This window comes from Bufo gargarizans, chromosome 8 (genome assembly GCF_014858855.1).
Source record: "Bufo gargarizans isolate SCDJY-AF-19 chromosome 8, ASM1485885v1, whole genome shotgun sequence".
NCBI classification, from domain to species: Eukaryota; Metazoa; Chordata; class Amphibia; order Anura; family Bufonidae; genus Bufo; species Bufo gargarizans.
Genome location: NC_058087.1, coordinates 137,376,616 through 137,393,772, shown reverse-complemented (window position 1 = coordinate 137,393,772; position 17,157 = coordinate 137,376,616). Strand labels below are relative to the sequence as shown.

General features: G+C 45.5%; 1 protein-coding gene across 2 annotated transcripts in view; it reads right to left on the bottom strand.

Annotated features, from left to right (window-relative positions):
* Positions 1-323: 323 nt before the first annotated feature.
* The window catches only part of EEF2K (eukaryotic elongation factor 2 kinase), a 76,746-nt gene continuing 59,912 nt past the window's right edge, over positions 324-17,157 (bottom strand). The window contains exons 14-19 of one of the 2 annotated variants that reach the window (XM_044303476.1): positions 16,856-16,915; positions 6,974-7,108; positions 4,670-4,858; positions 2,443-2,567; positions 2,125-2,303; positions 324-571 (exon numbers count right to left, since the gene is read on the bottom strand). In XM_044303476.1, coding sequence (XP_044159411.1) covers positions 462-571; positions 2,125-2,303; positions 2,443-2,567; positions 4,670-4,858; positions 6,974-7,108; positions 16,856-16,915 — 798 coding nt within the window. In that variant the 3' untranslated portion in view covers positions 324-461. The remainder of the gene's footprint in view (positions 572-2,124; positions 2,304-2,442; positions 2,568-4,669; positions 4,859-6,973; positions 7,109-16,855; positions 16,916-17,157) is intronic. The other variant, XM_044303475.1, reaches the window with a different exon arrangement.

Here is a 17,157-nt window from a genome sequence, read left to right as displayed (position 1 = left end):
TATAGAGCTCCATGATCCTGATGAAGACCTCTCAAAATATAGTATATGACAAAATTACCTTGTTATATGTGATCTTCTCCAGACAAATGTAGCAAATAGAGAGCAATACAGCTGCTGATTCCAGAGATGGATCAGATAATGTATGCATAGGGCCAGGGTTTGCAGTTATGAGGTCTGCTTATTTTAGTAAATGCAGCAAAAAACCTGGGTAACCCCCTCCCAACTTTACATAAAGTAAACACAGGATCATACAGAATTACTGCTAGATCTGTGGACATTCTTACCCATCATACATCTAACAAAATATTTTTTTAGCATTTTTAAAAGTTTTTTTTTTTATCAGTGTAAACATGTATTAGGAGAGTCCAGCGACAATAAAATAATTTTAGAACCAATATAAAATATAATCCTTATTCGAGGAGTATTTTCAGCTGCCATGTTCGATGCTTTTCGGGCGAGATTCATTCCTCCATGAGGGCCCAGGCTTCCTCTGCCTTCTGATAGTACTGATTTGCAAGTCTTCCTTTCATGGCCTCAATTGCAGCCTCTGCAGCTTCTGTGTAAAGTTCACCTAGAGGAAAGAGAGAACAATATACCACATCTGAAACAGAAGAGGTGTTGGCCAAACGTTTGAAAGCTAAGAATACTGTAGGTCTGACCATAAAGATGAGATTTTTCTCTGTAAAGTCAGACAATTTTGTCCACATCCAGCAACAATTCAACATCTATGAAAGATGTCGGAGTGTTCCCCAAAGCTTCTGGTCAGGTGAAACAAGGAAAAGTCAGGTTGGAATTTTATCCATTGTTAAGGCCTCTTTCACACTTGCGTTGTCCGGATCCGGCGTGTACTCCACTTGCCGGAATTACACGCCGGATCCGGAAAAACGCAAGTGTACTGAAAGCATTTGAAGACGGATCCGTCTTCAAAATGCTTTCAGTGTTACTATGGCACCCAGGACGCTATTAAAGTCCTGGTTGCCATAGTAGGAGCGGGGGAGCGGTATACTTGCAGTCCGCGCGGCTCCCGTGGCGCTCCAGAATGACGTCAGAGCACCCCATGCGCATTGATGACGTGCCATGCGATCCATGCGCTTAGGGTGCCCTGACGTCACTCTGGAGCGCCCCGGGAGCCGCACAGACGGTAAGTATGCTGCTCCCCCGCTCCCCACTACACTTTACCATGGCTGCCAGGACTTTAGCGTCCCGGCAGCCATGGTAACCATTGAGAAAAAAGCTAAACGTCGTTTCGGCGCATTGCCGGATCCGACGTTTAGCTAAGGCCGGATCCGGATCAATGCCTTTCAATGGGCATTCATTCCGGATCCGGCCTTGCGGCAAGTCTTCAGGATTTTTGGCCGGAGCAAAAAGCGCAGCATGCTGCGGTATTTTCTCCGGCCAAAAAACGTTCCATTCCGGAACTGAAGACATCCTGAACGGATTTCACTCCATTCAGAATGCATTAGGATAAAACTGATCAGGATTCTTCCGGCATAGAGCCCCGACGACGGAACTCTATGCCGGAAGAAAAGAACGCAGGTGTGAAAGAGCCCTAAGCTGTGTCAGAGGTGGCTCCATCAAAATTGCAAAATGGATATGTTTTATTTGGGGGTTCAGTCGACAACTTTGCTGAATACCCCAGCCAGCTTAGAGTGAAAAAAAAAGGCATCTGTCAGCAGATTTGTAGCTATGAAACTGGCTGACCTGTTACATGTGCACTTGGCAGCTGAAGACATCTGTGTTGGTCCCATATATATGCAAATGAGCCTCTAGGAGCAACAGGGGCGTTGCCATTACACTTAGAGGCTCTGCTCTCTCTGCAACTGCCGCGCCCTCTCCACTTTGATTGACAGGGCTAGGCAGTGAAAAAGTCATCATGTCTGGTCCTGACTTGTCCTAAAAGTCAATTAAAGTGCAGAGAGCGCAGCAGTGAAGTACGTAATGTTTTTTTTAACCCATTCTGCCATATATATATATATATAAAAAAAAAAATCTCATTGGACAACCCTTTTTACTCTTAAAATAAGTCTATATCCTCAGAGTAGATTTGAAGTCTTCAAATCACCAACATCCTGAGTAAAATTTAATTCAATAAAACAATATTGGTTTTTAATTAAAAAGTTTTACCAGATCGCTGTGGGTCGTTCTCCAGTTTACATCCCCCAGTAAGCAGCATCTCAGCCTCCCTAGCTAGCAGCAGGTACTTGGGTTCATCTTGGGTACCATCATATTCCCCTCCTTCATCATAATCAGTCATGTTTAGTGCAGCATTGTACCAAAACAGAGCCTCCTGCCAGTCTTGTAACCTGCAACACGATATAAAATAAAGACTATGGTTTCTACTATAAAACCAGGGATATCGTATCAAAAATAATCTTTGTTGTGTGTTAGAATTTTACATAATTCCCAGTTAACTTCTACATGTCCATTATTCTTATTATTTACCTGTCGGTTCCAAGGTTTATGCCAGTGTCGTAAGCTCGAGCAACATGAATCATGGCGGGCCGGTCGCCTGCTTCTGCAGCCATCAATAAATAGTTAAATCCTTTAACTTTGTTTTTCTCTGTGGCCTTTTGAAAAATGAGAGAAGCAATCAATAGGTAACATGCAGCATAGCATTTACTATAATTAGACTGTACATTGCATGACCAGCTCAAAAGATATGCTGCCTTATGGTCCTTTTAACCGGGAAGATTCCTTGCCTTTAATTTTAGGTTTTGGTTATAGTATATATAGACAATAAAAAGGAGGGTTTCAACTCCACAAGTACAGAGTCATCAGAAGATACGCCATACATTTATTTACCTGTAAAATAAAACAAAAAACTAACCACCTAACCTAGTGCCAGCACATGGCTCCCATAAATTCCCTGCCTTTTACGTGTGCCGATCGTCGGTACCTTTAATGTGATCGTCAGTATCGTTCAGGAGATTGCCAATATCGTTAATGTTATGGTCGGTATTATTAATGTGATCAATATCGTTAATGTTATGGTCGGTATTATTAATGTGATCATCAATATTGTTAAATGTTATTGTCGGTATCATTAATGTGATCATCAATATCGTTCATGATATGGTCAATATTTTTAACGTGATTATCAATATCGTTGGTGTGATCGTCGATATCATTAATGTGATGAGTGATATAACTAATGTTGTCGATATCGTTAATGTGACCATTGATACTGTTAATAAGATCATCGCTATCATTAATGTGATCATTGATATCATTAATGTGATAGTCGATACTGTTAATGTGATAGTTGATATCAATGTGATCATCAATATTGTTAACGAGACCATCTATGTCATTAATGTAATAATCGATATTGTTACGGTGATCGGCGATATCATTATTGTGATCATTGGGGCCCATACATTTTCACTATTTTCAGCAGCACATCCCTGTTTACAAGTAGTGAAGTACTGCTGACAGCTGCCAAATGAGCGTAAAGATTTAGCTTAAAAGGGTTTTCAGACATTTTAATACCGATTACCTATCCTCAGGATAGATCAACAGTATCTGATCGGTGGAGGTCCGACACCTGGGACCGTCGCTGATCAGCTGTTTGAGTAGAAGTGCCGCTGCCTTCTCGAACAGCTGATCGGCGGGGATGCCGGGTGTCAGACCCCTACGATCAGATACTCATGACCTATCCTGAGAATCAGTAAAAATATCTAAAAAAAAAACCTTTAATTGTTGCCTGATCGGTGAGCATGTTTACATGCAGCAATGATGGAGGACAAACTTCGATAGGAAGATTCGTTCACATGATTATCGGCTTGGTAAAAACTTTCAGTCAATTTTCCAATAAACAGGGTTGTACAACTGGATCAAAAATGAAATATTTTTTTGAAAAAGGATGGGAGATAAGTGGTTGCCTGGCACCCCTGCCAGAAATAATTATAATAATGGATCAAAATCAAATAATTTTTCTTCACAGTCAGGTGACTGTCATCCAGGCATTGCGATAGTCAGTCTTGTAAAATTGGGTGGTATCTACTAACAAACCTAGAGTCACGTTAAGACTAGCATTTTAACCAACCACTGTGCTGACTGTGCTGGAACCTAGCAGTTACAAACTTGGTTAAAGAAGCTCTCCCACAAAAATGTTTATTCTCTCACCTGTTTGAAAGGTTCATGATGTAATCTGTAGTGAAGGTAAGCTTCTCATCAGTGACTGTATTTGTGAGTTATAACCTCCCTTCTGATTCTCAGCTGTGTCATGTGACCAACTCTCTGATCTCCAACTGACACAGGACGTTAGATACTTCTCTATTCATTCCTATGAGACTGACATTGAGGCTCCCATAGGAATATATAGAGAAACTGACTTCCTTCCTGTCCACACATAAAGGGCTGAGTTATTTGGAAAGTCAGTGTGTTGGTCACATGACACAGCTGAAGATCATAAGGGAGGTCATAACTAGATTACATCATGTATCTTTCCAACAGGTCAGAGAAGTTTTTTTTTGTGGGAGTGCTTCTCTAACAAGCCGTGTAAATGCCAGGTCCCTGCCATAGTCATAGGCATTCACAGCATGAATCTGCTCTAAAGTCCCATCATGTACACGGCTTGTACAGTGGAAATGTTCCCATTATGTCAGTACAAAGGCTTTGCTCAGTCGTGTGAATAAGCGGATCCTAATAATCCGTATTCCAGCTTTACCTCCACAGATACATCAGTCAGGATATGATGGGGCAGCTGAGAATATATAAGCCCAAGGCCAATAATGGCCTCCAGTTCTCCACAGTCAGCAGCATGTTCCAGGTGGTATAGGGCAGATTCTTGGTCCCAGTCCTGATCTTTTTCACAAAAACGTCCTGCCTCATGATAGCGTACCATGGCCAAGTGAACCTGTCATATAAGAAAAAATAATGTTACTACCATGTTATGCAGTATTGCAAATTTGCTCAGATGGGGCATCAAAATGGCCTTCTGGCTTCACTTGTTACCAAAAATATTGTGTGTGTCTTGTGTCACTCTGTAGACATCGTGTTTACATTCAAAACGTCTTTAAGGCCCCATGCACTCTTTCATTTTTGGGAAATTGGATACGGACCTTTTCATTTAAAAGGGGGCGCAAACATCCGTATGTCCACATGTCTGTCCCGCATAAAAATTAGAACATGTCCTATTCTTGTCCGTTGTGGTAATGTGAACAGTGCTGGAAGGTGTGTTGTCCAACTTCAGGTACCTCAGATGGGTGAGACAGATAAAATCCGCATAGTTTGCAGAGACATTTTTGTATACATTTTCTGGGCTGGATTTTACTTGGACTGGTGGCTAGGCTTGGTAGAGGGAGTTGCCAGTCCACAACCTTCCAGTACGGGTTTTCCTTTCTACCTGAGGTGATTTCAGGTGAGGCCTGCTGTAATCAAGCTGGCATAAAGCGCCTCAGAATAAGTCAGTCTGGGGAGAGATACAGAGACCCAAAGCAGAGGCTCTGTGTGTGGTCTCAGCTTGCCAGGCTGAGAGACCAGGGCATTGTGACAGACCAAAGTTTGGGGAACGCCGTGACGCCGGGATTCAAGGGTCACAAGGCCGGAGTCGGGAGGACTGTTGGGCCACACTTCCCCATACAGGTACGGGACTGATTACAGCCAGAGAGGCTGGGGAACTACGGGCTGAGAAAAAGCCGCATATGGGTTCCGTGTGTGAACAGGGTTCTGTAGCTGAGTCAGGGCCACGTTAACAGGTGTAGTGAGAGCCCAGCCAGGCAGGTATTTGTTTTCTTTTAATGTATGTGGGAACCTCATCACACCCAGTGATTATTAACTGGACTGTTCAGTGTATGAAAAATGTCCTAATAAATGCAATGTTTGGCCCCGAAAGCTGCGGTGGATGACGATTCTTGTGAGAATGACCCCCCCAGGTCCTCATTAGGGGCCTGCAATGGCTGCTGCACATGTATGCCTAGGCGAATGTATGCCCATGTAATGCGCCAGGTCCACCAGAGAAGGAGCTGCTTTTACAGAGGTGCTTAAAGGGGATGTCCAGTCTAAAGATATTGATTACCTATCCTCAGGACTGGTCATCAATATCAGATCAGCGGAGGTTTGACACCCCCTCCAATCAGCTGTTTGAAGGGGTAGTGGTGCTTCAAAATCACTTGCGCGTTGTCTCGCTTGTACAGACCGCGCAGTGCAATTACAGCTCCAAGTCCCATCCACGTGAATTACACTGTGCTGCCGCTGCAAAGGGGACGACGCGCAGATAATTTTGGGCGTCGCTACCCTTTCAAACAGCGCTGATCGGCTGAAGTGTCGCAAGTTGGACCCCTGCCGTTCTGATACCAATGAACTGTCGTGAGGATAGTTCATCAGCGTCTTCGCACTGGCCAACCCCTTTAACTTTTGGCACAGAGAAGAGGGTCCGGAGCACCTCTATAACATCCATATGCCCCATTATAGGTTATGGGCAGAAACTGTCATTCGCAAACAACCCCTATAAGGCCTTGTTCACATTTCCGTTTTTCACTGACAAGTGCTGTCTGCATTTTCTGCGGACAGCGCACGTACCCTTTGATTTAAATGTGTCTGCTCACATTTCAGTATTTTTTTATTTTTTTTTACTGACCGTGACTCAGTAAAAAAAAACAAAACAAAAACATAGGGACATGCACTACCTTGATCGGTGATGCGGACTAAGCACGCCTATTGAAATCCATGGGTCCATGAAAATCACTGACAACACGGATGGTATCCATGGTGTGTCCGTTTTTCACTGAAGACTGATAGGAGAGTCTTTGGAAATAGATTTTCAGCTGAGCAACGTCAGTGTAATATGGATGACACGCGGATGGTAAAAAAACAGACACATGGACCAACCACAGATGAAACGTACACTTTTTTTCACAGACGTGACACTGACACGGAAATGTCAACAAGATCTAAAAGTGTCAATAGACTATTTCTAAAGCTCCACATGTTTGTTTACATGGCACAACAATTGTAAAGTGTCAACCATCACCTTCCCCAGGATGGATTTCCCAATTTTCTTTTCTAGTTCCAGGTCGTTAAGTCTTTGCACTTCTGACGCAACACAAGAAGAGCGGTGAATATGCACACGGGATGCATGGAACTGGTTCCACTTCTCCACGGACACCTAAACCACCAAACAGAAAGAGTTTAGTTTTTGAAGAAAAAGGAATAGAATGTCACACACACGTAAATCAATGGCGGTATCAAAACAGACTTATGAACTGGTCCGTGTTCTCGGGGCTTGTGGGATTAGGACTGAAATGTATTAATTACTTCTGGATCAGCAAGTAGTTATTCATTTTTAAACTCGTTTTATTGAGAATAACAAATGAAAATTGGTACAGTACATGCTTGACAATAGCACAATGCACATACATGTATACATATATTCTTCAGTGAAATCGTCCGGTACATATGGAATGGGTCACAATTCTCCAGGTACACATTATGAAAGCGGCACAGTTATAAGAAGGATCACAATAGCCCACGTCCAGAAATGAATTACAATCCTTCCCCTCTCCCACTCCCCTACACACATGATGAAAACTCAAGGTACATAGAACCGTGGAATTCACGCCGACAGCATATGGAATGGTAATGCAGTAGCTGACGAAGAACACCAAGAGCCCCAAATCTTATCAAATTTCTGGGGACACTTTCTATTACCATACATTATTTTCTCAAACGGCAATATCTGGTTTACCAAAGCTTTCCATTGGCCTACAGTCGGCGGTCTGTCCGCCATCCATCGCAGTGCTATGGCCTTCCTGGCTAGGAACAGAGACTCCCTTAAAAAGATGCAGACATATAAGGGGTGGGAATCACAATCCACTACTCCCAAAAGGCAAAGCTTGGGACAGCACGGAATTACCGCTGCAACTAGGGTAGATAAAGTATCCACCACCTTTTTCCAGAATGGTTGTATGTATCGACAGTCCCAAATAAGATGCCAAAAATCCGCGTTAATCTGAGCGCATCTGTGGCATCTCGTGTGGTCTAGTCTACCCATCTTATGTAGCCTAGTAGGTGTCAAGTAACTTCTGTGAAGAATGAACAATTGAATAAGCCTATTGTTGAGAGCAGGCGAAACAGTAGATGGCGCACTCATGGCTTCAGCCCACTCCACATCAGTAATCTGCGTCACCCTTTCCTTCCACCTAGCCTCTACCAACAAGGGTTTGGATCTTACTTTGAGGTCAAGAAGATGTGTGTAGAGGTTTGAGACCATCCCTCCAGGGCCTTGTGTCTTAAAAATGCCTATTAATGGGTATTTGGAAATACCTTTTGTACTCCCTCGAAACTGGGATTGGACTGCATGTCGTAACTGCAAGAATCTATAGAAGTGAAGCCGCAAAACTCCAAACTTCTCTTGTAACTGAGAAAAAGAATATAGAACGCCCTTCTCATACAAATCCCTCAGTGTGAGTACTCCATAGTCCCTCCAGATAGTCCTCCCTTCACAATGCTGTAGGTGCGGGAACATGGGGTTATTCCATAACTCTATCTCCTCAGGAAGGTCTTGGTATTGCTGGAGCTTCGCAGCTCCCCAAACCTGATGAGCTAACCTATGTATGGGCAGTAGTCGACCCTCTATTACATGTGTGTTTTCTAGAACCGGCCACAAGGTTGACAGGCCCAAATGACACCTCAAAAATATTCAGAATTTGGCAAAAGGGACTGTGAAACCCAGGTGGTCAAGAATCTGAGCTGTCCTGCCAAAAAATAGAGAAAGAAATCCGGCAAAGCCGCACCTCCCTGTTGCCAACTCCTCTGCAGGGTGTCAAGGGCTAGCTTCCTTCTCTCCTTCCCCCACACAAACCTCGCTATGGCAGAGTGTAGCCTCACAAAAAAGCTCTTCGGAACTGGAGTGCATGCATGTCCTAGTAAATATAATGCTTTGGGTAAGAGAATCATCTTGACAAGGTTCACCCTGCCCATTATAGATAAAGGCAGCAAAGTCCAGGACCTGAATTTATCTGCAGCATAAGACTCGATGGGAACAATGTTAAGTTGGTGTGACAGTGCAGTGTCCCTGGTAATAATAACTCCTAGGTACTTGAAATGCTCCACCACCATAAGATTGTGATATACAGGGGGCCACCCCGGAGACCATAGAGGCATCAGCGCCGATTTGGCCCAATTAATACGCAAACCAGAAAAATCTCCAAACCTATTAATTAGGTCAATCGCCCGTGGCAAGGACAAATCTACTGAGTCCATAAACAGAATAAGATCGTCCGCATACAGCCCCAGTCTATCCTCTCTGCCTCCCATCGACACCCCTTTATAGATGTCATCCTGACGTATTCTAATGGCCAAATGTTCAATAGCTACTGCAAAGAGCAGCGGGGATAGGGGGCATCCCTGCCGAGTACCCCTGTGCAAGGGAAAAGTAGAGGACAGGGAGCCACTGACCATGATATTAGCAGTAGGTCGGTGATAAAGCACCTTTATCCATCTGACAAAGGTAGGACCAAAGCCAAAACATTCCAGGACATTCAATAAAAACTCCCACTCAATTGAATCGAATGCCTTGGCCGTGTCAAGAGAAGCCAAGGCCCACTGTCTGCCGTCTAAGCATCCCACCTGCGCTATCACCTGAGCACGTCTAATATTGCTTGATGTGGAGCGGCCCGGTATAAATCCAGATTGATCCACATGAACAATTGAGCCAATCACCTTGTTCAATCTATTTGCAAAAATCTTAGTTAAGATTTTATAATCTAGATTCAACAATGATATCGGGCGATAAGACCCACACTCCAAGGGGTTTTTATCTGGTTTTAGGAGGACCACAATAGAAGCGTCATATAGCGTATCTGGTAATTGACCCCTTTCCAGAGAGGCGACATACATCTTACGCAATTGAGGCCCCAAGATGTCCTCGTACTTAGCATATACCTCCAGGGGAATGCCGTCTGGGCCTGGGGACTTTCCCAGGTTCAAGCCTTTAATCGCAGCAATTACTTCCTCTAATGTTATCTCTTCGTCAAGAAGCCCCCTATCCAAGGGGGATAATTGAGGATGAGCCATCTCCCCCAGGTATGATAGTAAATCCGACAAGGCATACTGGTGTCTTGATGAGTACAGCTCACTATAAAATTCCTTAAACCTGGTCAATATTCCCCCTGGATCCTCTGCCACATTTCCGTCCTCAGTCTGGATGCGAATGATCGGGGGAGCCATAGTATTACGCCTGACCACCTGTGCTAGGAGCTTCCCTGTCCTACTACCCTGCTCAAAAGCTTGTTGCTTAATAAAGAAAAACCTGCGATCGCTCTTCTCTTGCAAATACATCATGTACTTCCTGCCTCTCTGCATCCATTCTAGTCTATTCGCCTCAGAGGGATCAGTAACGTATGCATTCTCAGCTGCCTTGCATAGCGCCCCCAGCTCTTCCTCCTTAAGTCTCCCAGTCTTCTTAATGTATGATATGGATGACTTGATACATCCCCTCAGAAAGGCTTTCAGGGTATCCCACAGTATAAGAGCATCGCTATCTCCCACTGAATTAAGATCTAGGAACACCCTCAACTGATCAGGTATACGGTCAGTCATGCCCATTAATGACAGCCAAAATGGGTGTATGCGAATACCGTGGCTACGGGGCCCCCCATCAGAAGAGACCAATGTCCCCACCATGGGCGCATGATCAGACGGTCCCTGAGGCACATATCTAACATCTGAAATTGCGTGACACACTTGCACATCGCATAGCATATAATCAATACGAGATAGCGCCCCCCTGGAAGGCGTGAAACAAGAGAACTCTCTGACAGACGGGTTTCTCTCCCTCCACACATCCAACCATCCCAGTTCAGAAATAAAGCGTTTAAGGCGCGTATCGCCCGCACGTACACCTTCTGCATGGGGGCTGGCCCGGAACCTATCTAATGACTCATCACCCACCAAATTAAGATCCCCCATACACAGTACCCCGGCCAATGGGAATTGAGCTGCGAAACCCGCCGCGGCTTGCAAAACAGAAAGACCAGCGGGAGGAGGTATATAAACACCAAGCACTACATGAGGCATACCATTCAAATGCGCATACACAAACACATACTGGCCTTCAGGATCTATCACTTCCCGGTGCACCTCCCACCTGACCGACCGATGAACCAGCAAGGACACACCCCTAGAGTATGACGTGCCAAAAGAACTGCTAGTCCACTGCACCCACGGTTTTCGCAGCCTGCCCTCAGTTTCCGCTGTAACATGAGTCTCCTGAAGGCACAGTATATGCGGAGAATATGTACGGATATGCGCAAACACCGCCATACGCTTCCTAGGACCTCCCAGACCACGCACATTCCAGGACATACACGTCACAGATGCCATTTGTTCTGTATAAAGATCATTGAATAGAATGTACCATGGATCCCACGAACATATGCACTAAACCCATCACAGCAGTGTATATCATAGCAATACATAGAGCACCAATTGACATAGAAACATTCAAACCAAGAACCAAACATTAAATCCCAGCGAACCGGGTAGTAAAGAAATCTGAAGCATGGAACATTTGTGACCATGGTAGTGGGGGACCTGCACAGTGTAGTGATGAAATATACAAGTGCAGGTAAAACAGCAAGCTCCCACAATCAATTACAAGCATGGTCATACATTTATCACAGTGTAAACTGAACCTGAGGCACATGTTAGACAGACCCACGAGTCTCTCACCCCCGTCGGCCGTCCTGTATAATGCTCATGAGGTAGTCCAGTGGAATCCCCGCCGCACAAAATGGGGAAAAACAGATGGTGATCAAGTCCTGGCCAGAATCAGAAAACAAACACCACCACTCCCAATACAACTTCACCTCATCTTTGGGGCGCACTCCGGGGCCTCACTAGGAGCCAGTCCTCGGCCTCCCTAGGGTTGTTGAAGAAATGCGATTTCCCGCCATCTAGGACCCTCAAACGGGCCGGATAGGCCATGGAGTATTGTAAATCCAGATCCCGCAAGCGCTTCTTGATCGATGTGAAGGTAGCCCTTTTCTTTTGTAGCTCCGCTGAGAAATCCGGATACAAGGAAATGTTGGCAGATCCCAAAGTGATGGTTTGTTTGACTCTCGCTTTAGAGAGTATAAGATCACGATCCCGCCAGTTGAGCATGCGGGCAAGGAGCGGTCTTGCGGGAGCTCCAGGTGGAGGCATCCGAGCAGGGACCCGGTGGGCTCTCTCCACCGCATAGGCCGTCGAAAATGAAGCGTCCGGGAACGTCGATTTGAACCACCCTTCTATAAACGTGGCAGGATCGGATCCCTCAGACCGCTCAGGCATTCCCAATATACGTATGTTGTTTCTTCTGGAGCGGTTCTCCAGGTCATCGCATTTCTGGCGCCACATTTCAACCGCTCCTTCCACAGCAGTCATCCTAGCCACCAGGGGTCTGGTGGTATCTTCCAGCTCAGACACCCTCTCCTCAGTGAGACGAACCCGCTCTCTTAATTGCTGAACGTCATGGCGCAAGAGGCCTAGGTCCACTCTGACCTCCTCTATCTTGCCCGTAAGTGACGACTGGCAACCCACGATAGCCGCCATCAGCTGACTGTGAGAGGATTGCAGGGTAATTTCGGGTTCCTCCTCCGTCTCCGCCGCTGGGGCTTGTCCAGCTTGCCCCCTGGTGAGCGGTGCACGAGGAGAAGAGGTGGCGGCGGCGCCAGGCTGTGACTCTTGGCGGGCAAATTCTTTCAGGCGATCCGCCGCTTGCTGTGCCTTGCTGGGACCCATGGCCAAGTTCTGCTGCCTCCGGGGATTCCACAGCTCAGGTTAGATAGAAAATAGCTGTATTACCAGCTCAGGATTGCTCAGGATGAAGTTATGGAGCCGGAGCCGCTCTCAGACACGTCCGGCCATGTCGGCAGTTGGCCACGCCCCCCCCAGTTATTCATTTTTAAACTTTATATGTGCCTGTCCAATTAATTTAAAGGAATGTTCCAGTTTTTTTTAAGGTTGATGACCTATCCTAAGGATTGGTCATCAGTTTCAGATTGGTGGAGGTCCGACTCTCAGCAACCCTGTTAATCAGCTGTTTGAAGGAACTGCAGGGTAATTACAGCTTTCCCTCCCATTCACTTAAGCCTCATGCGCACGTCCGTGGAACACGGACCGCGAGATACCGGCCTGCATTCCTGCTGAGTGCAGGAGCGCACGGCGTCATTGGTTGATATGACGCTGTGCGCTTCGTGCCGCCTCTGCTGTACAGTAATACACTCGTTTAGATAATCTTTAAATGGACTAAAGCCTCTTTCCCACGAGCGAGATTTCTGTCCAGGTGCGATGCGTGAAGCAAATGCATAACATCCGGACTGAATCCTGACCCATTCATTTCAATGGGTCTGTTTTTAATGCATCATTTCTGCGTTCAGGAAAAATGTTCTATATTGTGCGATTTTCACGCATCTCTGGCTCCATAGAAATGAATAGACCTTGCATAAAAAAAACTGATTACATCCGGACACAATGCGTTTTTTCACTGATCATTGCTAGGAGATGTAGAGTGTTATTCTTCAGTTTTTTTTCACGTTAAAAAAACGCATCAAAAACTGATTGCACTCAAGCAGAAAAAGCTGAAACACTGAACACAATTGCAGACAAAACTGAGTGAACTGCAAAACCATCAGTTTTTTCCTGAACAGATCCTGACACCATCCATATCGCTACCAGCTGTAATAACACAGCACTGTCACTACAATGTAGATGGTGAACGCAGCTCTCGCACGAGCACTGCAGCCCCCTCAAACAGCTGATCGGCGGGGGTGCCGAGAGTCAGACCTCCTCCAATCTGAAATTGATAAAACTATCCTGATGAAACCGGAATACCACTTTAAATAATGTATGATCTAGTAGACTGTAATACCTCCTAACAGCCTGCAGGTGTCAGTGTAGTATTCTCATTCAGTTAATTTTTTTTTGCCGTAATAACTGACTAAAATGATCCGCCAAACTCAGAAATCAGTTTGGAATACACTGGGAATTGCTAGTAACATCTCACTCAGTTCCCTGCCAGATCTATAAATCAGAGTTAAAGTGGATGTCTCCCTTCAGCAAATGGCATTTATCACGTAGAGAAAGTTAATACAAGGCACTTACTAATGTATTGTGATTCACCAGATTGCCTCCTTTGCTGGCTTGATAAATTTTTCCATCACGTCATACACTGCTAGTTTCCAGGGGTTATGACCACCCTGCAATCCAGCAACGGTGGACGTGCTTGCACACTAGAGAAAAAAGTGGTGGCAGGGACCGCGGAAGCACGCACAGGCACGCATATGCAGCAGTTCCCGTCCCGGACACCTTATATCTGGCCTATAGCAATGGCTGTAACCCCTGGAAACAAGCAGTGTGTAATGAGATGGAAAACCGCTACTCTGCTATCCTGGTCGTGACACGTTGTACGAACAGTGATCTCCATGTAGCAGTATCCTTATGTACGCACAATGTCATAATTTTGAGCAGGAAGTGTTGTCATAGGGACAGGGCAGTAAAAAAAGCTTTCATATATTCCTTATACTAACTCCCTCCTAACCACCGCGTTTAGCAATCAGTAATTAAGGACGTGTAATTTCATAAAAACAAACAAACATTTCAAAAAGACACAAAAGTAACCGTCGTGCTTTGTAAAGCTTTGCTTGCCTTTACAAAGATGAAAGCCCATATTACTCATGCACAGCCGTACATAGCACAGTCATCAAAAGAGACAGACAATATTTTCAGCGACTCCAATACTTACCATGTACAATTTAAAAGGGGTTTTCCAGGTGTACGATATGATGACCAAGAATATATATCCAATTAGTGGGGGTCCGACTCTTGGCACCCTCACCAACCAGCTGTTTGAAACGGACAGCTTAGGCTACTTTCACACTTGCGCTTGATCGGATCCGTTCTGAACGGATCCGATCATATTAATGCAGACGGAGGCTCCATTCAGTACGGATCCGTCTGCATTAATAACTTTAAAAAAATTCGCAAGTGCGCAAGTAGCCTGCGCGGATCCGTTCAGACTTTCAATGTAAAGTCAATGGAGGACGGATCCGCTTGAAGATTGAGCCATATGGTGACATCTTCAAGTGGATCCGTTCCCATTGACTTACATTGTAAGTCTGAACGGATCCGCACGCCTCCGCACGGCCAGGCAGACACCCGAACGCTGCAAGCAGCGTTCAGCTGTCCGCCTGTCCGTGCGGAGGCGAGCGGAGCGGAGGCTGAACGCCGCCAGACTGATGCAGTCTGAGCGGATCCGCATCCATTCAGACTGCATCAGGGCTGGACGGAGGCGTTCGGGTCCGCTCGTGAGCTCCTTCAAACGGAGCTCACGAGCGGACAGCCGAACGCTAGTGTGAAAGTAGCCTTACAATGTCTGCGACCTCCACACCGCCATACACCGTATAGTGGTTGTGTTTGGTATTGCAGCCTAGGCCATGTCTGTCTTCCTGGCTGCAGCGGTGACATCTTGTGATGAGGCCAGTGATTGGCTGGGCGGTAACCTGTGATGTCACCGCTGCAGCCAAGAAGATGACGTCAGCACTGCAGGAAGCGCTGTTGTTTCAGGTCCTTTACAGCTGCTGGACTTTTTATTTAACTCAGCCTCCCCCTTTAATGTTTAAAGTACAACTATGTATGATACTGTGGGATCCTGTCCTACATAATGCGCCATTATGCATGCCACATCTCACACAGACAGGGTAACTGGACCCGACATCATGAAATCTACACCTGATATTAATAAAACAAACACAAGAAGCACAGTATTTTGATGATTATCTTCAACATGATGGAGCTGCGTGAATCACAAGGATGGCCATACAATTAAAAGGGGTTGTCTGGGTTTAGAGCTAAACCTGGATATACCCACATTTTCACCCAGGCAGGCCCAGCATTTGATGCTCCGATGCTCTCCCTTGCCCTGCGCTGTATAGCGCAGGGCAAGGGTTTCTTTGTTTTTATTTTTACACTGCTGGGCGGAGGCCTCCACCCAGCAGTGTATTCGGTGATGTCACTGGCTCTGATGGGCGGGCTTTAGCCGTTGTACAGGCTAGGGCAGCGCTAAAGACCGCCCATTAGTGCCAGTGACGTCACTGGGCTCACTGCTAGCCTCCGCCTACCATTCTCTATGGAGAGCCCGGTACGTCCAACGACCAAGGGCTTGTTCACATCTACACTGATCAGCGCAGACCTCACTGACTACAATGGGGTCTTATCTGGTTTCCATTATGGTGTCTGGCACTTTTTATGGAATCTGTATCTGGAGAAAGAACAGCTTGGGCAGTATTTACACTCCTTCTGCTCCATCGATTCCGCGATACAGGAATTTAACATCCCGACTGCATGTGCTCCTCTTTCTTCCTGTTCAGCTGTATAATGTAGATGCAGCTGAACAGGAAGAAAAAGGAGATTGCCCGGTCAGGATGTCGGAGGAAGAGCCCGCAGCCAGTTGGGCAGTTACGTGAGCCCAGGCGGGATGTGGAATTAGCGGAGCGTCGGAAGAGCAAGTACTGTCAAACATGCTGGAAAAATGTGCCAAATTGCGCCCCTTTTTAGACAGATTTTTAGTGCAGACACGTTAGTAAATTCAGGCCTGTATTTGAAAGGCCACAAGGTTTTTTATATATAGATTACATAAATAGTAGCTGTAAAATGAACCATATCTGCTAAAAGGAATCTCAAGAGCAAAAATGCAAAACAGGAAATATTCTAGCATTTCTAAAGGGTCAATTTTATATTCCGAATGCAGATGATCTAGAATGCTTCCCACTTTCATGTTGAAGAACCATCTAAACATGTGCAATGTGTTATATCGGCAATAAGCTGTAATATAAGCATTCATTGGAATCTCTGGCAGCACGTCATGCAGAATCACCAGTTTACTCCGGGGGCTGTTTATAGGGTTCGCATTGGCTTTAATTATATGACATTTGCTCTAGTTGGAAAAAAAATTAGAAAGGAATAGATGATGTGATGGGTTAAGGAACAAAAATCGACAATCACATAGGAATACAGCAGTACTACGTATATAATGAAAATGAAGCCGGGTGATTGGAAAAGACAAGCAGAGGAATATCCCCGGCGCACAATATAGCAGCAACTATAGCCAGCTAGCTGCCCACGTAATACACTGGGTCTGCCAGAGGGGGAGCTGTTCTTACAGTGTAGCTTAAAGGG